This window comes from Drosophila virilis, chromosome 4 (assembly GCF_030788295.1).
Source record: "Drosophila virilis strain 15010-1051.87 chromosome 4, Dvir_AGI_RSII-ME, whole genome shotgun sequence".
NCBI lineage: Eukaryota > Metazoa > Arthropoda > Insecta > Diptera > Drosophilidae > Drosophila > Drosophila virilis.
This window is the reverse complement of record NC_091546.1, coordinates 26516101-26539137: the sequence shown is the minus strand read 5'-3', so window position 1 is coordinate 26539137 and position 23037 is coordinate 26516101. Positions and strand designations below refer to the sequence as shown.

At 41.5% G+C, this 23037-nt stretch overlaps 2 protein-coding genes and 2 long non-coding RNA genes across 9 annotated transcripts in view; 2 read left to right on the top strand and 2 right to left on the bottom strand.

The window, feature by feature from the left end:
- Positions 1-2350, bottom strand: part of osp (myosin phosphatase Rho interacting protein outspread) — a 123831-nt gene extending 121481 nt beyond the window's left edge. For all 3 annotated transcript variants that reach the window (XM_032437799.2, XM_002057546.4, XM_032437800.2), the window contains exon 1: positions 1229-2350. In XM_032437799.2, the coding sequence (XP_032293690.1) occupies positions 1229-1474 (246 nt within the window). In that variant the 5' untranslated portion in view covers positions 1475-2350. The remainder of the gene's footprint in view (positions 1-1228) is intronic.
- Positions 2351-7708: 5358 nt separating this feature from the next.
- Positions 7709-8964, bottom strand: LOC116651452 (uncharacterized). Of its 4 annotated transcripts, none has more exons than XR_004304449.2 (2): positions 8882-8964; positions 7709-8066 (listed from the first exon to the last, which is right to left on the bottom strand). It is a non-coding gene; the product is annotated as an uncharacterized lncRNA (long non-coding RNA). The 4 variants fall into 4 exon arrangements; XR_004304450.2 differs by having other exon boundaries at positions 7709-8063; positions 8882-8955; XR_004304451.2 differs by lacking the exon at positions 8882-8964 and adding an exon at positions 8744-8824 and having other exon boundaries at positions 7709-8063.
- On the top strand, positions 8838-11523 carry LOC116651451 (uncharacterized). The gene is made up of 3 exons (XR_004304448.2): positions 8838-10517; positions 11082-11319; positions 11381-11523. It is a non-coding gene; the product is annotated as an uncharacterized lncRNA (long non-coding RNA).
- Positions 11524-11530: 7 nt separating this feature from the next.
- Positions 11531-20657, top strand: LOC138911215 (uncharacterized). The gene is made up of 3 exons (XM_070208994.1): positions 11531-17030; positions 17091-17512; positions 20586-20657. Exons 1-3 carry the CDS (start codon positions 12242-12244, stop codon positions 20655-20657), a joined length of 5283 nt encoding a protein of 1760 aa, XP_070065095.1. The 5' UTR covers positions 11531-12241.
- The last annotated feature ends 2380 nt before the right edge of the window (positions 20658-23037 follow it).

Here is a 23037-nt window from a genome sequence, read left to right as displayed (position 1 = left end):
ATTCGTTTATTATTACTTTTTTGATGCTGGAATTTGTGTTTAAAACAGATAAAAGTTTCGTTTTTAATAACATAAAATCTTTAGATGTATGCGTACTAGCCTAAAAAAATAAATAACAATTTACACGTGGGCCCAGGAAAATTTTAAATTTCCGTGAAAGTCTCCGACCCTACGCCTTGAAGAACTTTTTTAATGAGAACACAGCATTTCAAATAAACAACTAAAGTTGTTGCAGTTAAAGAAGTGCACTTGCTTTCAATTCAAATGAGAAATTCTTCTAGAATTCAGTTTAAAATTAGGTCGATCGATCGATCTACTTGCGAAGTGGCATCCCACTTTAACACGTTTTTTTAAAGATATTATTTTCTCCTTGAAAAGACACCAAATTTTCAAGAAAAGGCGGTGCTACGCGACGCGAATCATATTCTTATACCTAGGTTGGACTCGTAATCCAGGTTTACCATGCCTTGGGGCACAGGTTTTCTTTCAAGATCTGGCATGTTATATATTTATATTCAATGAAATAATGTTAAAATTCGTCCTAGTTTTATTTCTGTACATTTTTTCATATGCAATATATTTAGTAGAAAGAAATAAATAAATGCAGTGCTTGGGGTCCACTTTATTGATGCTTGGAGGCTGGTTCCTTCTCAAAATTAGTATGTTTTGAACCAAATATGGTAAGGTTTTGGTTCGGTTTCGGCAGTTTTTAGATACATTTCATTATTCCAACCAGCCTTGCAGCATTTCATACACAAATAAGTGAAAATTTTAGCTTACAAATTCTGACAGCTTGGGCTGTGCGTTAATTATCATTCAATCAGTCCGTCAATCAAGACAAACTGAATGATGAATTTAAAAGACAAATTTAACTGTCAAAAAGAATCTGATCAAATATAATAAAATTGGCGTAGATACAAGATCCAATAGGATCACAGCAGCATCTAATTTGAGCAACATAAGAAAAGCATTATGTGCCATGCCGCAATTCTATAAAAAACAACCTACAAGATATACAAACTGCATCTAACGATAAATTTACACAATCAGAGTCGCAAGATGAACGAGGGGGAGAGACCGACAGAAAGAGAGAGCGAGAGAGAGAGAGAGACGTAAGACAGGCACACATAGCCCCCAATTTTGTATATTAATTTGAGAAACGCACACACACACACACGCACAGACACACACACACAGGCACACACACACGCCTAATGCGATCACTCACCCTATTGCATTCCAAGGCAGCGGCGCTGTGCTCCTCTCGCTGACGAAAACAATGGCTGCATTTGCTCTTGTTGAATATATTTGGTGAGAATTTACGGCAGTCGGCAATACGTCCGCTGCTCGCAGTTGGCGGGGGCGACGCAGCTGAAGTCGATGCTGTGTTTGCTGTTGCTGTTGCTGCTGCTGCTGCTGCTGCTACTGGTGCGACTGTTGTTGTTGTTGTTGCTGTTATCGTTGAAGTTGACATTTTGGCAGTTGGGCTGGATATTCGCTCAGCCGCTTCACGTTTTCAACTTAGAATCTGTCGACAAGCTTTGCACTCTGCTCAGCGTTGATGCTCGGGGCTTAGCGCCATTGCGTTTACACACTGTTTGGACTCTCTCTCTCTCTCACACCCTCTCTCTCACACACATACACAAATATAAGACACTGAGAATGGCCTGAAAACGACGACACCCAAAGCCAATTTAAACAATTTTGCACAATTTACTTTCTCTTATATTTTTCGACACTTGATAAAGCAGACGCAACGGGAGTTACGGCAACTACAACGGGCGCGGTCCAGGCCGGGCAGCCTTACATATTTATGCAAATGCGCCCCTCACAGACACGCATTTGTTTTTGTTGGTGTTGGTTCCTTGTGGAACACAGACGCAGCGGCGCAGCAGCCGGCACTGCTTGAATGTTCTTGTGGTTGATGTTGTTGTTGTTTTTCTTTTCTAATTGCTGCAAAATTAGCAAAATATTCGCTGAATCAGCTGCCTGTCGTCGTTTGCCGTTTCAATTCACGTTTGGTTTCAATTTCCTTCGTAACTGTTATGCACTTCAGCTTTGCCGTTTAGATTTTGATATCAAACTTTATATTTTTGGCATGGCAAGCAAATAATACGAATACGAATAACAAAACATACACATACACGTACGCACACAACTCACACTCACTCACACACACGCGACACACTAAAAAATTATTCAATTTTGCTTTGCACTTGGCTTCTCCATTGGACGGACACCAACAAAACACACGGCTGAAGTTTTGCTAGACGCTGACGCGCGCTTTGTAAATATGCTGGCTGCTCTCGGCACAACGAATCGGTTCGAATGCATACACGACACTGACACGCCAGCCCCAACAAGTCGCGCCGCAACCAGTCGAGCCGAGCGCCAAAACCAAAACGAAACAGCGAGAGAGACTGACAAAACCGGGAGAGCGCTTAAGGTTGTGTAAACCCAAGGTGGCCAGAGTGGTAGCTAACGCAACATTTAAACTCTCTTTCGCTCTTTCGCTCGTTATGAGATATGGTCTAAGAATTCAACACTTATGTTATGAATTTGTATGATTGGAATTTCTCTAGTTCACTATTTATTGAAATTGATATTTTTGATAGCCAAACTATTTTGATAACATTCTCAAGAAGTACAATACATATTTTCTTTATGTATTTACTTTATTTATTAGAAGGTTATGGTTACCTTTGTTACTTATGTAGATGTATGTACATACCTGTTGCTTCTTTATAAGCAAATGCTTCAGAGTACTCTGACATCACAACAATGCTCTCTTATACGAGGCCGCTAGGCATTCAACACGAAGTTGCTGATCAGTTCAAACAGCTGCTTCTGTTGTTTCCAACTTGGTTTGACAGCAAAACTGCTGACTGTTTAGCGGAATTTCAGCTTGAAAAAGCTAAATGTTTTCTGAAGCTCGCGAGAGTTAAAGCGAACAGCGAACGAAATCAATGAGTTAGGATTATGTTCGAGCCAGGTAATCATAGTTTTTTGTAAATATGTACTATCAGTTTATATAACACCGTTTACTCTAACCAACTGATTCGTCATCCATGTACAGTCAAACCGCACAGCTGGGAAGTTGCAATATCTAATATTTATATTATGTGAAATTCCACCCGCATTTTTATCGACCTGAGGCCCATTTTCATAGATTTTTATAAAAACTAATTCGAGAAGTGTTTCACTCTTTTCGTAAAACCCACCCTGCTGGGTGGGGACTGTACGAGCGAATGATTTTGTCGTCTTTAGTTTAAAAAGCCTGTTTTCTGTCATAAATGAACTTTTTACTCATGTGCGGGAATCTAAAATTATAGGCAAGAAACCTAGCCCAAGCAAGGCCAGGAAATACCCACAAGTAATATAAATTATATACGATTGACTTTAGGGTAATTCATTTTTAAGCTAGAGAGTCATTTGACCCTCCCCCCGCCACGAAAAGTATCCCAAAATGATTAGTTTATGGCAACCAGAATATCAGCAGCAACAACAACAACAACAACAACAACAATGCAGCAATAAACAACAATGAACTGTACGGTTCATTAGCAGCCTCAGACAACCTATTTTGGAGTGCGCAACAGCAGTAAGGGAGAGGCATCGAGAGAGAGCAAGATAGAGAGAGATAGCGAGAGAGAGAGAGAGAGGCAGAGAATGAAATAGACCGAAACGAACCCTTTTTATGCAACAGTAACAAAGAGAATGGAAAAGAATTGATTAATTAGGTTCATATGTTTGTTTAGATGAGGTGAAAAGAAAAGCCAAGGGAAAGGTGCGAAACGCATTCGAAATATTTTGACTCACGCCCTTGAATCATGGTGCACTCAGGGATCAACTTAGAGAATCTATTTCATATAGTATATATGTACCTGCAAAACGTACACACACACATGGCATTCTTGATTATTTTGGGTCTTATGAGAATACAGAGCGCAAGGATCCAAACTTAGAAATGAGACTTTTTCCAATCTGCAGGAGTGAAGGCAGGTAACCGACTAGTTAAATACTTTGATGTCAAGTTTTGCCCGTGGCAATTTAAATCTACCCGCATTAGACACAGGATAAACTTAAAATGCAGCCGATCGGATTAAAAACAAAAAATTTGTATACTAACATTTTCCGTTGCTCCGAATGGAATTTCCCGAATCGCTGAGGCCTATATTCATTAAGTTCTTAAGTTGAGCTTTGAAAATAGGTTTGAAGCAGATCGGACCAGACCTAGAATGTCGTTCAAAAATATTATTGGAAATAAATTAGATGGAGTTTCCGAAAAGAAGAAGAAAAGAAAGAGTTTCCGAGATTTTTGAAAATGAGTGCAATTTATCAAAACTCTGCTTTTTCAGGTAAATTCAGTTAGGTTTTCTGCCTAGCCATCACCTGTTGCTCTGATCAGCCATCAGTCAGTCAGATAGTTATATATATATATATATAGACTCACAAAATATTTGTATATATTGAAATAACAAGTCTTTAGCATATTATACATTTCTATCTATTTTAATCTCAGAGTTCGACGCAATATATTGCATGGATACCTTTATATCGTTTTACCCCATTTTCGAATTATATTAAAATTATACCTTTCTTATTCCTATACCTTACGGGTACGTATTTGTCCGGCAGAAGTAACGCCCCGGGCTACTTTTAAACACTAAGCACAGAACTAAATCTATTTCGCTCTGAGTATTGCTCAGGTAATTGTGGAAATACCTGCAAAATGCTTTACGGCATATTGATTTCTATTGTCGTTATTGCTGCCGTTGGCTGACGATCGTTTTTTCATTTTGCACTCTCATTCAAATGTCAAACGAGTCACGCGCGTCTGTGCCCCACACAAACGGAGACAATATGAACTCTACATAGTTCCCGAGCTATTTATACCCTGAACCCATTGAAACGGCCGTAAGGAGTATTATGTTTTCATACATATTTATGAAACTGACAGAAGGAAGCATCTATATACTATGTATTCCCGATAAGGCCAATAATCTAGGTCGATCTCGGTCTGTATTCGTAGCAGTACTCGTCTACGAATCTTCCCGAGTCTGTTCTTGTATCTGTATCTGTAAATGGCATCTCGCAATATCTGTATTTCTGTCGTTCGTTCAGTGATCAAAAAATGAAAAGCCAGACTGAAGGCATCGTCATGCTTTCGACAAAGTGTTTTGTAATTATTAAAAATTCGAGCCCTTTTGACAGCAGCTCGTGGCAGATTTTCCTATGGCTCGAATTCGGAAAACGGGCGAGGCTGAAATGCAGCACATGCCAGCCAGATACAAACTTGTTGTCACAGTTATTGTTGTTATTGTTATTGTAGTTTTTGTTGTTGTTGCCGTCGCCGTCGCTATATATTAAATTGATTGCAGCTGCAGACAGCACACAACGGCCCGCCGAACACCGACCCCAATCACACTTTCACTTTTCTATGCTAATTTATAAATAAAAAAACGAGCTCGAAAAAAGCAAACACACAATTTTTATAAGGCGCATTTTCTGTTTTCGGATTGGTCCTTTTACAGTTTTAGGTGCATTGACTTTACAGGTATATGGAAAACAATTTAATTTTTATGGCCGCCACTTTAAAAACGCCTTTCATTGATGGCATTTTGATTTTGTTGTTGTTGTTGCTGTTATTCGTTGTCTTGAGCTTTTGGCCACGTTAGGGTCGCTTGATTAATTTATTTTTAATTTTAATGCCGCTTTGGAGTATTTAATCAAAATATTTGTCTAGTCTTCGAAACAGCTCAAAGCGTTGGTAATTTTGGACTTCAGTAGACGAGCCGCTTATTTTACTGCCACAGGTATTTACAGGTTTCGAGAATCAAAAATGTGAGTGCACAACAGCGACTTGTCTTCATTCAACGGCAGCCAGAAAACAAGCCTTACGGATTGAATTTAAATTAAATGTGCCTGTTTTTTTATTATTATTTTTTAAAATAGCTGCAAGCTCTTTCAGATGTAGAAAACTGGTAAGTATTGTGTAACCAAAACCGAAACTGTTAGCGTATTTGAAAATATTACTCGATAGATTTGTAGAAAACGGCCGATGACCATTTTGTACGTAAACTCGAAGAGCTTCAAACTCATATCCAGTCCATCTTGCAGCTCGCACGTCTATTCATCTGTTGGTATAAACGTACTTTCTGCACGAATTTTTGTGCCCTAATTGGAGCTAGGTTAAATAAACTAAATCCCTAAACCCAATTGCTTTGGAGAAACAGTCTTTGAGTAAGCAATAATCAATTTCAAGAAGACCCCTTTCGATTCAAGTTGATGTCACATAAGAAGAGAGCATTCCACAGTCTGCCTTCCATTTCATATATATAAATATATATATATGCTCGCATTACTAGCAACTGTATAAAAGCCTCTAACTCCAGGCTTTTTATAGTAATAGGCAGTCAATAGAGGTCTTCAGGTCTTAGGTAAGCGCTTGGGGTGCAGCACTTGGTGAGTTTCCGTTTAAGACGGTAGTCAATTAAAAAATCAGTTCCAAAACTTGATCATCAAAAACTCATTGGCAGCAACACTTCCTCGACGAGGAAGCATTGTCAGAAAATAAAAAATATAAAACCAGACGTTGGGCGTTAGCTCAGGCAGCTCAGGTAACTCAGGCAGCTCAGCCAGGCCAGTCAGCCATGGCCCGAGCAGCCAAAACGAGCTATGTATGCAGCAAACTAGCCAAGCGGCCGATCTGTGACCATTTGCCTGTCCGACGGCAGCCACCTGCGAACAATTTCCCATAGGAAAAAAATAAGCTAAAAACTCGTGAAAAACGCCGCAAATCGACGTCTGACAGTCTATGGCTGGTACCAATTTGCCGTCGATTCGCGACTTGCGCCAGCTCTTGGGCGAAGAGAAGCGCATAGCGGGGCGCGGGCGAGATACGTGCCACAAGAGGAAATCGGGGAGGCGTACATAGACCTTTTGTGAAAGTGAAAATATTTGCAAAGTGTGTGCGCAACTGCAGCGGCAACGGCAATGAGTGCTACTTTGTTTCCCCTGGAATTTGAACAGCCTGATCGCACATTGGATACCCTAGTAAAATGATGAATCAAAACTCAATGATAGACTAGACAACTATATTATTTAGCTGCCCAATTTCATATATTCGCAAATATGGCTTAAGTTCGAAGAGTATTCAAAGTCGGCTTGAAACTAACGCACGTCAAGTGCGGCACTTTGATAATGGACTCCACGCGCGTGAATAATAACAAGCAGCGTTTCATTAACATGAAAAACGAAAATTGAAAAAAAAAAAGTAAATGTTAAATTGAAATTGGAAAATGTTGCAAAAATTGTTAGCCGAAAAAGCTGAAGTAAAGAAAACGGCGCCTGACATCTGACGTGCGCTGGCAGCCACTTTGGTAACTTAACCAGCTTTTGGCTACTTAAAATTGCGTATACGTATTGCGGTCTCAGGTTGGGTTGGCTGAGTCAGAGGCTGGACTTGAAGCTGGCGCTGAGCTTGGGGCTTATGTCTCTGCCAATTGACATTACCGGTTGCTCGATTTCTGGGAAAGTGCAGCGAATCAGCGAATCGCCGGACACACTTATTTTTCGGACAAGGCGACAACAGCATAATTTACCGTTAGCTCTTCATCATTCACTGGAAAAGCTGGAAAAGCTCACATTTTGAACCAACTCAACAAACAGCAGACACGCAGCACGCAAAGCCAAATCCGAGTGCTGATTTCCTAGTCAACCGCTTTTTTTTATTTACTTATATTTTGGGTATTTGGCGTGTCTTATGATTTATTTGACATGACACTCAACTGAACAGAAATTTATTTTTCATTGCTGCATTTTTAATGATTTTCTGTTCAGTGCGAGGCATTTCAAATTGAGCCAGACGAAGATTGAGACACAGACAGAGACACGCAATGGCCGCCCAGTCGAGTACATGTCCAGTCTCCTCCACCGGGCACCCCGTCCACAGCGACCATTCCCATACACAGTATAGACATTCGCACCCAGTGTCCACGGCTCGGTGCTCAGTTCTCTGTGGCTGTGTGTGGGTTGCAGTAGTGCAGCTCCAATTTGTGCACCTGCTGGCAAATGCAAAAATTAATTATAAATCGTTCGAGCAATTTTAAATCAAAGTGCAACTGGCCAACATGCAACGCAAAACCAGTGCAAGTATTCTAGTTGTAGCTGGTTGATACCCTAGTTAATACCCTGTACACAGTCTCACTTTATATAACTTCAGAGCATGGCGTTTGTCCAAATCGAGAGGACGGGACTTATCCGATTATATTTTTTCGGCTTCCTATACCTCCTACGATTTAGTAAGAAGAAATATTTCAGACACTCGATCTTTAAAATAAATAGAAAGCCGTTTTCAGTTTTAAGATTAGAGATACATAAAACTCAGTATGTAGCTCCGATTTTGAATAAATCGGAGACAAGACAGACAACTTTGTATGCAATAAGTAAGCTCTAAAATGTTATTTAAGATCGGACAACAAACACCAAAGGTATTGAAGAGGGCACAAGGGAGAGTTCACATGTTTGTTACGGCAGCTAGTTACTGGGATCGATTGTATACTAGTTGATTAGAGCACTCCTTCTTGGTTTTTGGATCTTACAATTTGCCAATGCGATCACTATTTGATAAATAATATGTATAAGATACCACTCAGTTTGCGTTATACGCTCTAAAATCATCCTAGCCGATTTATGGAAGGGAACTAAATATTAATTTCACTTTTGGCTGCACTTGACCCACTCTCTTTTTGAATAAAGGCGAAGTGCGAGTGCGTCGTCAGAGCAACAGCTGCGCCTATCAGAGCTGCAAATAAATCAAAAAAAAAAAAAAAGAAAAAAGAACACAGCGGGATGTTGGTCAACAGGCTGACTAACTCACCGACTCAGAGTCAGACTCCGACTGCTCAGACTCAGACTGAGATGCCTCAGACTTTAGTTTAGAAACGCAGACTGGCTCGCTGGTTACTGCTGCTTAGTCACGGATAACAAAATTAAGAGCCTTCATAAAATCGCACAGAGAGCCGAAATCACAAAAAGAACCACACCAACAAAAAAAAAAGCAGGCGATAAATACGCGGCTGTAAAACAAATTCAATTAAGTAACGAACGATATGGAAATGCAAAGTAAAAGTCTAAGCGTCTAAGAGTGTGGGCCTTTAAAATGCATTTCGTTTGCGTATTTAATTGGATTTTTATTGCCATTCGAATTGGGAAAGTAAAAGAAACCCCCATGCACGCCCATGCCAGCCAGATGTTATTACCAATCCGTAGCCGGTTAACCTTCTGACTTTACGTAAGCAAAGTGCACAATGTGGCAACCACATTTAAATACAATTAGCAGTTATGATTTTCACTTTTCTTATGGCTGCAATTTACCATTGTTGCCGCCACACTCGAGCCCATGTGGCAATGTGCAACAGCAACAACAATAGTCGAACTCATGGGTGCAATGGCCAACGGACACGTGTGTCTAACTTCGCCTGGGATGATTGCCTGGGATGTTGGACGGCTGGACATGGTAATTTCATAAGACTGGCGATCAGCTCAGCCCGAATCATTTTCGATTGCAAAACGGCAACGGCAACGGCGGCAACAACAATGTAGCATGTTGCACATATTGGTAAAAAGGGCAAATAGCCAAAATGAATGCGCAATGATTGGCATGCGAGTTGCAACAACAACGCCAGAGGTGACCAATTGCCCAAAAAATATAAAATGAGTGCACTTAAGATATTCATATGGCAGACAAATATATAATTATGTTCTAACATCAAAATTGCATGCTATACGAAAAGCAAGAAGAAATATTGCAGATGCTGCAATGTATTCTATTTACTTTTATTTTAAACCGTTTCAAATGGCATTAAATGCTAATAAATCACAATTGAGTACAAGTAAGAACGTGGCAGTGGCAGTCTCTCCAGGCAAGTACTCATAGAAAAGTCGAATGCTGATCAAGTTTTGCTCAGCTTCAAATATACTCTAGTTTTGAGGGGCTGCCATCATTAGCAGTTTTCTAGTCGTCGGTGAATTTTCAATAAAAAATAAAAAGATGAAATTACACACGAAGTGTAAAAGAGAATAATTTTAATATAAATACACTTTTCTGTTTATATAAAGTGCAGTCAGTTTATTTAGACGGAAGTCGATAGCACTCGCTTTGCAGGCGAGTAACTTTCTCTATTATTGACTTGTGTCGAAATACCAAAATAAATAAATGACACCTCAACCGCATCAGAAATGTTGTTTTACACACTTTCAAGTGATAGAAAATTGTTTTATTCACGGCCTGCCACGGCGACGTCAGCGTCGTCGACGTCGTCAACTTGACCCAAACACCTCACTTAAAAATGTTTACAAATTACGACTTAATCGCGTGCTGCTTGAACCCTACAACAACCACAATCACAACTACAAGTATAACACCAGCCACAACCAGCACAACAAGCACAATAACAGCGAGAAGAAGAAGAGGGAGAAGAGGAAGAAGTTGCGACGTCAGCTTCAAGTTCAAAGTAAGACAGAAAACAAACTTGGGAACTGTGTACGACAGTCTGGAGGCATTGAAATTCTTTCAGTCTACTGTCATTCAGTCATTTTATACTCTGTGCAACAACTTAACTAGGGTATACTGCCCGTCTGATTTTTCAGACTTGAAATATATATATATATACTCAAATTTCATCCATTTCTTCCACACTCTCTCAAAAAGTCTAGTGATGACCGATTTCTGAATTTTTCCAGTCGGAAAGTTCTGCTAACTGAAGCTGTTTTTCAACATTGAACAGAGTATTGCGCAATCGGTTGCACTTGTTTTCAAGCGTCTTACTTGTTGCTTTTGACTTCTGTATTGGACCTGAACAATGGCAAATGTTTTTCTAGACTTAATTAACACGAACTTGTAAAAAGTAAAACAGCATATCTTGGACGCGGAGCTGTGTTCGTGTGACGTGCCATTAGGCGCCTGACGCCAGCTCTGACCTTGTCCAATGGACCACCAAGGACTGGATGGCTCGGAGACCCGGGCACCTGTAACCCCACACACGATTCAATGTTTAATTATTCTAATTGCTTCTCAGCTTACAGCTAAGCCCGGTCTTCCTTCTTCCACAGCAGTCTGGCATTGATTGATGAAGTGCAATTGGTTGGATTTGAGTGACAGAGTTGAACGTCGACCGTCGCATGTCACCCAATAAGCGAAGAGAATTTCTAGAGCACTTTTAGATTTAAGAAGTCCTGACCATTTGAATCGTATAGTAAACCAATATCTGGACACACCCTGACGATTTCACGCAACAACAACAACAAAAACCTCAAGTACAACAGAGAATTAATATAATTAATAATATTTCTATATGTGCACATATATCCCGAACAGGTAATGATAACTGCATCGCAGTGCTCCTCCAACCCCCGGGCCATCGGCAGGCAACAGGTTGCCCGAAGACGTGCAAATTGAATAAATGGATGAATAAGGTGGAGCAACGTTTGGACGTGCAAAAGACAACGAGAGCGAAAAATCAGTGTTTGGTCAAGTAACAGCAGAGATAACACCGACGGCTGCGGACATCATCCAACAGCAGAAAATAACAATCATAATTACAGCCTAAGAGCAAATAGTTTTTTTGCGCGCTCTTTGTAAGCTGCTGTCCACTCTCCTTCTGAATTGCTTTGCTTGCATTGCTGCCCTTCGCTCTAACCGGCGAGCGTCTTATTGGAGTTTCGTTTCGATTCGCTTTACATATTGTCATAACCAGTCAGTCTTTCGTTTTGATCGCAACCTAGGCACAACTAATTCGAGTTGGCTGCCAAGCAACAATTTAAAACTTATAAATTCTAATAAGTGCCCTGCGCGGCAAATAAATCCATTTGAAAACTAATCTAAGTGTTTGAATTTCGCTGCACAAGCAGTTAGAATTAATTGGTTGCAAAAAAGCTTGCAACTACACATTTTGGTGACCCCGACGTGATTTTTCTTTCTTTCATTTTTTCTATTTTTTCTTGTACTTCGTTCTTGTCGTGTCAACGGACAGTTATCAGTTCGGGCAAAGCTGTGTGGTGAGCCGTTTGCTTGCGCATCTGCATACAGTTGGTTGTTATACATAAACGCCGTAGCAAATCCCCGCTAATCGTTGCGCGCTATAACCCGCTATACGCTATCTCGCTCGAACGAACACTTGCGCGATCAGACTTGTATTGTAGTTCGGCTGTGTGAACCTTGTTGTGCGCTACATTCATAATGTTTGATGAAGGTGCAAGTGCAAATGGAAATGATGAGGCGACATCAGCTAGTCAAGTGGCGGTTGGAACCCAGGCTGCTGTTTTTAAAATAAAGATCAAGAATTTAACTGATCGACTCAATAGATTGTCCTCGGAACTTGATCCCGCTCGACTTCGCGATGTTGATGACTACGAGCTGCAAGATTACATAAGCATGGCATCTGACTTGCAGGCGAAATTTGAGATAGTCTGTGATGGTTTGTTGGAGGTGGATCATGCCAGCGTTGATGAGGATCTTCAGACAAGTTTTGAGTCAACTATTAGGCAGCTACGGCTGTCCCTTCAACGCGAGCGCGGAAATCGAAGCAAGGTTCAGCAGATTCCGCATTGTTCCACCTTCAATTCAGCCGCAGCCGATGACTCGCGTTCTACCTTTGTTGTTCCAAACCACTCTCGATTGCCTCAACTTAAATTGCCGGAGTTTAGTGGAGGCTACACAGAATGGGCCGATTTCTCGAACCTGTTCACCACGGTCATTGACAAGGATCCGTATTTGACCAACATTGAAAAACTCCAGCATCTACGGTCATGCCTTAAAGGAACAGCGCTGGATACAATTCGCTCATTGGAAATTTCAAACGCAAATTATGCTGCCGCTTTAGAACTGCTTGATAAGCGTTTTAATAACAAGCGTCTTATTTTTCAGGCACACATCTCTGAAATTTTGGGTTTGAGAAAGGTGGACAAGGGCGCGACTGCACAGCTGCGCGAATTTTCAGATAAGCTCAACTCTCATCTACGTGCTTTAAAATCGATGGGCAGTGTGGAACAGATCGCCGGTTGCGTCATAGTACATACGTTGCTGCAAAAACTAGATAGCGTTACGCAGGCTAGCTGGGAGGATGATGCGCCGTTGGACGTCATACCATCATGCGAGCGGTTTACAACCTTCATAGAGAGGCGTTGCCAAAGGCTGGAAAATGCGGATCACGCTACGGCAATGTACACGCCTAGCTCCCAGGTGGGCCAGAACAACAGTAGTAGAAGAACGTTTGTAGTGACTAGGAATGGAACGAGTGCTTGTGTGTTTTGTGAAGTCGCAGGCCACTCTATTTATAAATGTTTGCAATTCGCAAATTTATCGCCCTTGCTGCGCCTTCACGAAGCCAAGCGGCTTGCGCTGTGCCTAAACTGCCTGCAAAGGGGACATCAGCTGAGAGTCTGCGGCTCCAGCGCTTGCAGAGTTTGTGGAAGCAAACATCATAGCTTGTTGCATCTTGGCAACACAAGCAGTCACATCGCTGCTTCTAGCCCAAACAATGCTCAAGATACCGAAACTTATTCGTCATCCCAAAACACCTTGGCGGCACTTTTATCTTCGCCTCTCACTACCGCCCAGCATCTCAAGCACGATGTGGTCCTGCTTGCCACTGCCGTCATCAACGTGAAAAATCGCGCTGGCTCCTTGGTGCCTTGCCGTGCGTTGCTCGACTCTGGGTCGCAGTTGCACATCATCACCTCTCGTCTTGCTCATCAGCTCCAGCTGCGCAAATTCAAGTCAACAGCAATCGTCTCTGGCATTGGTGATGCAGCATTTGCGTCCGATGGGTTTTCGGTCAACATCAATGTCAAATCTCGAGTGTCGGAGTACTCCACATGCATCCCGGCCTTGATTGCACCATCCATCACCGATAATCAGCCTGGCTTCACTCTTGACCCTGCATCATGGAACATTCCATCAAATATACAACTAGCTGATCCTGAATTCTTTAAATCTCAGCAAATCGACATGTTGATTGGAGCCAGTCTGTTCTTCGATCTGCTATGCGTCGGCCAGATTAAACTAGCTGCTGGACTGCCGATATTGCAAAAGACTCGCCTTGGTTGGGTGGCTACGGGAGGTGCCTCACATGCTGGAAAATCATCATTCATGGCCATGAGATCAATGGAGAATCCAGATCTGCTGGTTGACTCGCATCTGCAGCCTAATACACAGATTGATGAATTAATCCGTCGTTTTTGGGAATTGGAATGCTGCACCGACCCTGAGTCCTTACCAAACAAGGAGGAACGCGACTGTGAGGCACACTTTCAGGCCAATTTTAAACGTCTGTCGACTGGCGACTATTCAGTTCGTTTACCGCTACGTCTAGGCATGTATCCGCTGGGTGACTCCTATCAACAGGCGGTTCGTCGATTCCTGAACTTAGAAAGAAAACTAGACCGTAATCCACTATTGAAACCCCAGTATGCAGCATTTATCAAGGAGTATCTTGACTTGGGTCACATGTCACTTGTTACCTCAGCTGCACTGGGCCAATGCAAGTACTACCTGCCACATCACTGCGTGCTGAAGGAGGATAGCACTACAACCAAGCTAAGGGTCGTGTTTGATGGCTCAGCAGTTACTACCTCTGGACACTCGCTGAATGATGCACTGATGGCAGGTCCTACCATCCAACCGAAGCTGTTTTCGATACTGATGCGGTTTCGTACATTTGCAGTCGCCCTGACAGGCGATATATGCAAAATGTATCGATGCGTACGAGTCGAACCCGCAGACAGTTATTTTCAATGTATCTTGTGGCGTGAGTCTCAGCATCAGAAGATACAGATTTACAAATTAGACACCGTCACCTACGGCACAAAACCAGCATCGTTTCTCTCAGTGCGAGCTATGCACCAACTGGCCATGGATGAGCAGAAAACTTTCCCTATTGGCTCTGACATTGTTAAAAGAGATTTCTACGTGGATGACCTCATTTCTGGTGGTAGCTGTGTTCAAGAAGCAATTGAGATATTGAAACAAACATCTGGACTACTCGCCAAGGGGAACTTTAGGCTGCGCAAATGGTGTTCTAGCGACACATCTGTACTCCAAAACATACCGGAAGAGGATAGAGAAACGCTGCTTAAGTTTGACGATGGCAGTGACATCACGAAAACGTTAGGCCTCGTTTGGGATCCCGCTTCAGACTGTTTCCTTTTCTCCTTCTCTCCACTGAGGTTGCCCTCCAGACTGACAAAACGGTCAATACTCTCCGCAATTGCTCGCTTTTACGACCCCCTTGGTCTTGTTGGTCCCGTAATAACAAAATCGAAAATTTTTATGCAGGATCTCTGGAGAGAAAAGCTGGACTGGGATGAGAGCCTGCCTGTACACTTAAGCACAGCCTGGGTCAACTTCTGCGCTGATTTTGAGTATACTCAGCAATTCCAGTATCCCCGTCGAGCACTCTCATCAGACAGTACAGTGGAGATTCACGGATTTTGTGATGCCAGCCTAAGCGCTTATGGAGCATGCGTCTATACAGTCTCAAAGTGCAATGGCAACACCAGCGTGCGTCTCTTATGCTCCAAATCGCGTGTCGCGCCTGTGAAAACCATCACGGTACCAAAGCTGGAACTCTGCGGAGCTGCATTACTGGCTCAACTTCTCAGCGAAATATGCCAAATGAAAGTGTTCGACTGTCGGTATTACTGTTGGTCAGACTCTGCCGTGACTTTGGCTTGGATTCGCAATGATGCTTCGAAATTCAATGTTTTCGTTGCCAACCGAGTCGCAGCCATCCAAGAGCTCACCACTGGAATGGAATGGCATCATATTCCCACCGAATTAAACCCGGCGGATATAATTTCACGAGGAGCGCTGCCTAGTGAGCTCTTCCGGTCTCCATTATGGGCCCATGGTCCGAGTTTTCTCAGTAAGGGAAAGGAAGAGTGGCCTGCCTCCTGTGTACCTGTCGAATCCTTACCAGAACTTCGACACAAGGTACTCCTCGGAACTGCAGCGCAACCGGATCTCTCGATTGGTTGCAAGTTCATCAATTCGTTTTCCAAGCTGCAGCGGGTCTTTGCTTATGTTTACAAATTTGTAAATCGAATCCGAGGAGCTGAACTAACCGTTGACCACTTGCATCATGGCACACATTGGTTGCTGCGGTCAGTGCAAATGGCTACTCTCAGCGATGACTACAAGGCATTGAAGGAAGGAAGGCATGTCAAACCGTCTAGCTCAATGGCCTCTCTTGCACCATTCCTTGACGACTTCGGCCTACTTCGCATCGGTGGACGGCTGAAAAACTCGTCGTTGGACTTCTCAGCGCGACATCCGATTATATTGCCCCGTCAGCATCCTGTGACGCGAGCAATCATAGTTTACTTTCATAAACGAAACTTACACGCTGGACCTCGCGCTTTATTGTCTTCGATTCGGCTCCAGTACTGGCCCATTGGCGGTCGAAAAACAGTCTCCAGTATTGTTGCCAAATGCATAATCTGTTTTCGTGCCAAGCCACGATTGGCCGAGCATATAATGGCAGACCTACCAGCTGATCGTCTTAATACATCGTATCCCTTTATGGTCACTGGCGTTGATTACTGTGGACCATTTTACTACAAGAACGAAGTGCGCAACAGGCCACCAGTGAAATGCTATATCAGTCTGTTCATATGCTTCGCTACAAAGGCGGTGCACTTAGAGCTTGTAAAGGACTTGTCCACAACATCGTTTCTAAACGCCCTAAAACGTTTCATCCTGACTCGCTCTCGACCTTCAAGGATCTGGTCTGACAATGCGACAAACTTCGTAGGTGCCAAGAACGAACTAGCAGATCTGAACCGCCTGTTCCTGAGAGACGAGCATGTCAAGGCCGTTAACGAGTTTTGCCTAACCGAATCAATTGAATGGTTGTTCATCCCTCCTCGCTCTCCGCACTTTGGTGGACTATGGGAAGCCGCTGTGAAGACTGCTAAGCACCACTTTTATCGATCTGTTTGCTCTTCCATTTTGGATTTCGATTCGCTGCGTACGCTCGTCTGCCACATCACGGCAATTATTAATTCTCGACCATTACTTCCACTTTCAGAGCATCCAGGTGATCTTGACGTCTTGACACCCGCACACTTCCTGGGTACAGCGCCATCTTCATCATACATTGAGCCCGATCTAAGGCAGCTTAACTTCAATCGGCTTAATCATTTTCAGCGCGTCACATATCTCCAACAAGTATTCTGGGCCCGTTGGCGCGAAGAGTATTTGACGCTTCTTCAACAGCGCTCCAAATGGCGCACTCCTCAGCCTGGACTCTCCATTAACGATGTTGTCCTTGTAAAGGATGAGAATCTACCGCCGCTGAAGTGGCCACTCGCCAGAGTGCAAGAGCTGATCTCTGGATCTGATGGGGTATCCAGAGTTGCTGTGCTTCAAACTGCGACTGGAGTCATACGTAGAGCTGTACGAAAGCTGTGTTTGCTGCCCTTCGCTCTAACCGGCGAGCGTCTTATTGGAGTTTCGTTTCGATTCGCTTTACATATTGTCATAACCAGTCAGTCTTTCGTTTTGATCGCAACCTAGGCACAACTAATTCGAGTTGGCTGCCAAGCAACAATTTAAAACTTATAAATTCTAATAAGTGCCCTGCGCGGCAAATAAATCCATTTGAAAACTAATCTAAGTGTTTGAATTTCGCTGCACAAGCAGTTAGAATTAATTGGTTGCAAAAAAGCTTGCAACTACACAATCAGTGTCACAAAATGTGAATTGGATCAACATCATGTTAGGCGACAGAAAAATATTTTTGCCTCCTTAGTATGTTTAAAGTATCTTTTAGAACAAAACGCTAAGCTAAGTTTCAATAATGAAACTAAGTCAAGTGAATGTGTTGGGCGGAAGGTACCTGCTTCCACTTGTTACCTACTATCGACCATAGTTACAGATTTTATATCATATTCATATTCGTATATCCAAATTTGATTATCCAAATTATTTTTCAAACACTTTTTCGACGCACTTTTGTACTCAGAGCTCAATCTCTAAGACTTCTATATCTAGATATCGATAAATATCGATTGTGAGAATTGATTGAATTTACTTAATTTCTTGTAAGACACTCATTTAATTGAATTGGACTACGACTAGCGCCGGAGGAATTGAAGAGTTAAAATGCGTCTATTTTTATACCCTAAGCCCATTGAATATAGCTAAAATGTGTAGATTCCCTTTCAGCAAATGTAAGTAACAGACAGAAGAAAGCATCTCCGATCCCATGAATATATATGTTCTTGAGCGAAGCGATCAGTTGATGAATCTTAGAAACTTCAAAAGTAAGACATATATAATTTATATAAATTTGATTATATAAATCGATTTAGAGATTTGAAATTTAGGCATAGCTTGAAAGTTACAAGAGCTAGATACATCAAAGATAATATAAGCACATTATATACTGTTTATATTGTCTTTGGAAACATCTAATTCATTCTTATTTCCCACACATTAAGATGGCTGATATATGTCTGGAAAATTACATTTCGGAATAAACGACGACACTTTTGCTTTTCTATATCTATGTATAAAAGGAATCTAGAATGTTTCTAAAGGTCGAACGGCGGCGGGCGCAGTGTATCTCCTTATCGGATATTCCAACCTACAGCCCTCTCTCTTATGTCTGCTGCGGATTTTTGGATTATTTAGACTAATTAAGTTATTCACATGATTTGACTCAATGCGCTCGAAATATTGTTGAAAGCCACTAGAAGCCACTCCGTGTCTATCTAGTGAAATACTTGCAAGTAGCCAAGCTCCCTTTTGGAATATGCCAACAATTTCAGCTACAATTGAATATGTTTGCCGTTGGACATACTGGCTTAAGGTGCCCAAGGGAAATATGCAGTGCCTGGTAGTCGTGGTATATTTAAAGAGTTTCGCCGCATTTTTGCATGTTTTGATTTTGACAATGGAGAGCCCGTGAGTTGTCATAAAACCGCCTCGGTTTTCGATGTGTGTGTGTCGGTGAGTGTGGGTGGAAGTTGGGGGGAATTGGAGGAAGTCGGTCTGTCATAGCATTGTCTGACGTGGACGACGTTAAATGTGACGTTGGGGTTTGAAAAGCGACTGGCTGGCAAGCTAATGGGTGTGCCAAAACCTGAGTTCTCTTTAATTAGCTGCAATGTGTTTTTCGGCATTTTCCCCAGCCTCTGTCTCATTTACATTTCACACATCAACACAAGCCGTTAACAGATGTGAAAAAGGTCTCATTGGAAATTTACTAGCGATCTGTGTGCACTGACAAGCCGGGCGTTGGTCTCTGCTTTCGACACTTGTCAGTGGCGTTAGTAAGGAATCAAACTTATAAATGCCACACCCAGGCCTCAAAACGGCAATTAAATTATTTATTCATAGCATAAACTGGGCAAATGAAATAAGCCTGTGTCAGCTGCATTCACAATGTGAGCTCAACAAGTTTTATGGCTCCGGATTTTTGTTTAGAAAACATTTTTACTTTATGATATTCAACGATATGCATAATTACGAATATTGGACATTACAACGAGCTGAGTAAGACGCGCATCAAGCAAATGAAGGGTTCGAGTTCGATCTCAGTCGCAACAATTCCGAACGAAATGAAGAGAAAATTAGAAGTTGTACTTAAATGCTATATAGTTTATTTTAGGAAAGTTAAATTAACGTTATATTCTGAAATGGTATACTGCCACCAATATACCACATTTGCCGCCTCTAGTTTTTATAATCCTCGACATAAGAATCATATTTCAAAGTCGATACGAGAATAAATAGCTTGTTGAGCCCTCCCTTGATCAAGAGTATAGGATTGAGGCGTATTTCAAAAATCCGTACTAAGCCGTATAACAGGTATCTAGCGTTTTTGTATCATCTGAGAGGTTTGTATGCATACACTTTAAAAGTTAGATTACTAGTGAAAAATTATAAATAATTTATAAGACGTAACTTTTTGAAGTTCTCAGCTAAGACTAAAAGTAGAGTACTTCTATTAATTTATGTTTGATATGTTGGAAGAAGACGTAAAAGTTAAAAAAAAACTCAGGCTATACTAAGTTTTCGGAATACAGGTCGAACTGTTATATTACACTTATATAAGGTATTATTATTTTGTCATGAAATATGTAACGCATAGTTGGCGACATTCCATAAAGTGTATTTGTGCTTCTTCTAAAGCGAAATCTTCTCACATGCATCTGCAAAGGCAAAGCCGCATGTCTACAAGGGAATTTAATCTGCGGCGTGCCGTAGACAACAGTTCTTTGTTGTTTATTAATATTTGTTTATTACTAAACAAATTTAAAAACTATTCAAGACAAATAAATTATTATCATATGTTGTCGCCGCGATTGGACTTTTTCCCTGCATTCCACGCTTCCGACCCCATTCCACTGGCCATATGAGTCTATTAGGAACTATAAATACAACAAATAGCATATACAAATTATTCATACAAATATGTAGATATAGAAAAGTCGCCAGCCCAAACAGAATTCAAGCCCAATAAGAAATGCCAATGCACGTGTCTTGATCATAAATTTAAAACATGTTTCTAATGCAGTCGTCGGGCACGTGTGAGGAGCTAAGGGGACGCGGTTCGGCCACGGCGTCCAAAAAGGCAATGCAGCAATAATAAACGCATGGAAATATGCCCGAGGCGTGCGCCAAGCGATTTCACCTACCCAAGCTCCATGGTGAACATGTTGGTTGTCACTTTTTGCATAAACGCACCCAATTTTTAATGTTGCCGCCGAGGTGCTTGCCGGAGAGAGGCCTCAACGCAGCCATTGACCACATGCCACTGCGTATGCCCGAGCATGTGCGTGTGTGTGTGTGTTGTGTATGTGTGTGGGGGCAGAGTAGGGGCCTACGAATGAAAATGGAAATGGGTTCGGGCGCTCCAAGAGCCGCGCCTCAGCCGCCGGCTCAGTCTGCAGTTCGCCGAGCTGGAGTGGGAGCTCAACTCCGAAGTACTTTAGGCTCGGAGTGTTGTTTGCCTGGCTTTAATGCCTCTGTAATGACGCACAAATTGCCATTGTTTTTGCTCTTGTTGCAGAGCTGGTACCTTCAGCTCGAGTCAATCATAATCATCGTGTTGTAAAAGGTTTCTGTTGTGAATTGCCGCAGACACAAAACAACGCTGGTAAATGGTACAGAATGTTTGCTCGAGAGAGTTCATGAATGGATCGGCCGATAGACAGCGGGGAACACTTTACACCCTCTATGCATAGAGAAAGTGGGTAAAAAACTCATTTTTGGCATGCAACAGCCAGATGGAAGCACCTCCAGATCGATAAAGCATTAATTTCATATATATTCGATCAGCTAGTCAAGTCGACACAAACTATATGAGTCAGATTTCTCTGTTTTCCATTATCGATTATTTTCGATTCGTTTAGAAAAACATTTTGTATGAAGATTCTTTAATGGCATAACTTCTCCATAATCTTCAAAATAAAAGAAATTACATATATTATGTTTAGCAAGAAAACGCAAATTTGAGTTTCGAAGAAAATATATGTTCTGATTTTGCCGCTGAGTGGACAAGGATTTGATCCATTGAGTAGTAAATATATTTATTTTGACTATTTTTAATTATTACTCAATGAACTTGTTCAAAAGAAGAGAACTAAAAGGTTGCTTTTGTGTTCGAAAATGCTCTCCTTCAAAAATACCAAAAAGTCCTTTCTTACCTAATTTCAATGGGTTACGGATATAGGAACAACAAGAGGAAAGTCACTTAAATCACAGAATCAAGTACATCTGCAATTATTTTCTTTTTTCGAAATCACATTTTTCTATTTTCAATTGAATTTCACTTTCGTAGATGGCTGGAAATCAATGGGTTTGAGATCGGCATCGACTTTTCGAATAATTAGAGTCTACATCGCCGCAGCGAAGCGAACGCAAAGCGCATTATGATGCACTTAAGTTGGATAGCGAGGCGAAGACTTTCGTGCAGCACTGTTCGTCATACAAGTCACAAACTATCTGCGGAAACCGCCCGCTTCTAACGAGCGAAAGTGTTGTAAAATATTTGTCGACTTTTTATATATTGTAAGCTGAGCTTTAGTCGTATTGGCTTTGTGCTTGCCTCGCAGGTTATTGTTATTGCCGCTTTTCAGTTTCAGTTTTTCCGTTTTGTTGTTTTCCATTTCGATTTTTTAATTGCATTTTTAGCGGTTATAGACTTGGTCGTGGTACCAGGCCCGCTCTAATTTGTTGACAGCATACAGTGAAAATGTTTATACCCTAAGCTTATTGGAGATGAAGGTAAAAGGTTTTATGCAGAGCCCGTTAGGGCAAGGTACAAGAACATCCGTGCACTACGAGTCTAATAATTTAGCCCGTTTCCAAGAAACCGATAAAAATCGATATCGAAAACGGAATAGGATTTATGTGTGATGGTATTTCAATTAGTTTAGTGTTCGTATTAAGTTTGAACACAGGAGGATCTATAGAGTCGCACGTTCATGTGCATTTTGCACAAAGAGTTTAAGGGCATCTTCTAGTCGGCCATATCCAAATAAGACACTTTTTACTTGATTTGTATTAGATGGTGCGATGCGTCGCAGTTAAATTGATTGTGGAACGGCTAGAAATCTGGGGGCCAGATGTTAAGGAGTACTGCAGTGGAAATGGCATATTATTTATATATACTTATTATATATAAATATCTAATTAATTTTGTCTTTCTGCTGTAAGTTTGGGATGTCGGCCAAAGCTAGCCAATTCAAACCGAACTAATGTTGTATAATAATAAGCCTGAAAAAGTGTTTTTCATAGAAAAGCTACTTGAAAGTTAAATTCCAGCTTACCACCAGATATTCCTTCCTATCATACAAAAAACACAAATCAAATCCCTCATATCTCTAGAATCCTACAATATCATTATCGATAAGGTAGTTTTTTCAGTCAAGAATCGTATTCGCAAAAATCAACTTGGCTTTAAAAGATACAAATATTTTTTGATAGTTTACCACCCAAGAACAGGAACGGCTATCTAAGGCACA

Coding starts and splice junctions, on each gene's coding strand:
- LOC138911215 (XM_070208994.1), top strand. CDS start 12,242: ATGTTTGATGAAGGTGCAAGTGCAAATGGAAATGATGAGGCGACATCA. Junction 17,031..17,090: donor TTTGGATTTCGATTCGCTGC/GTACGCTCGTCT, acceptor TTCCACTTTCAG/AGCATCCAGGTGATCTTGAC. Junction 17,513..20,585: donor CCGGCGAGCGTCTTATTGGA/GTTTCGTTTCGA, acceptor TTTCTAATGCAG/TCGTCGGGCACGTGTGAGGA.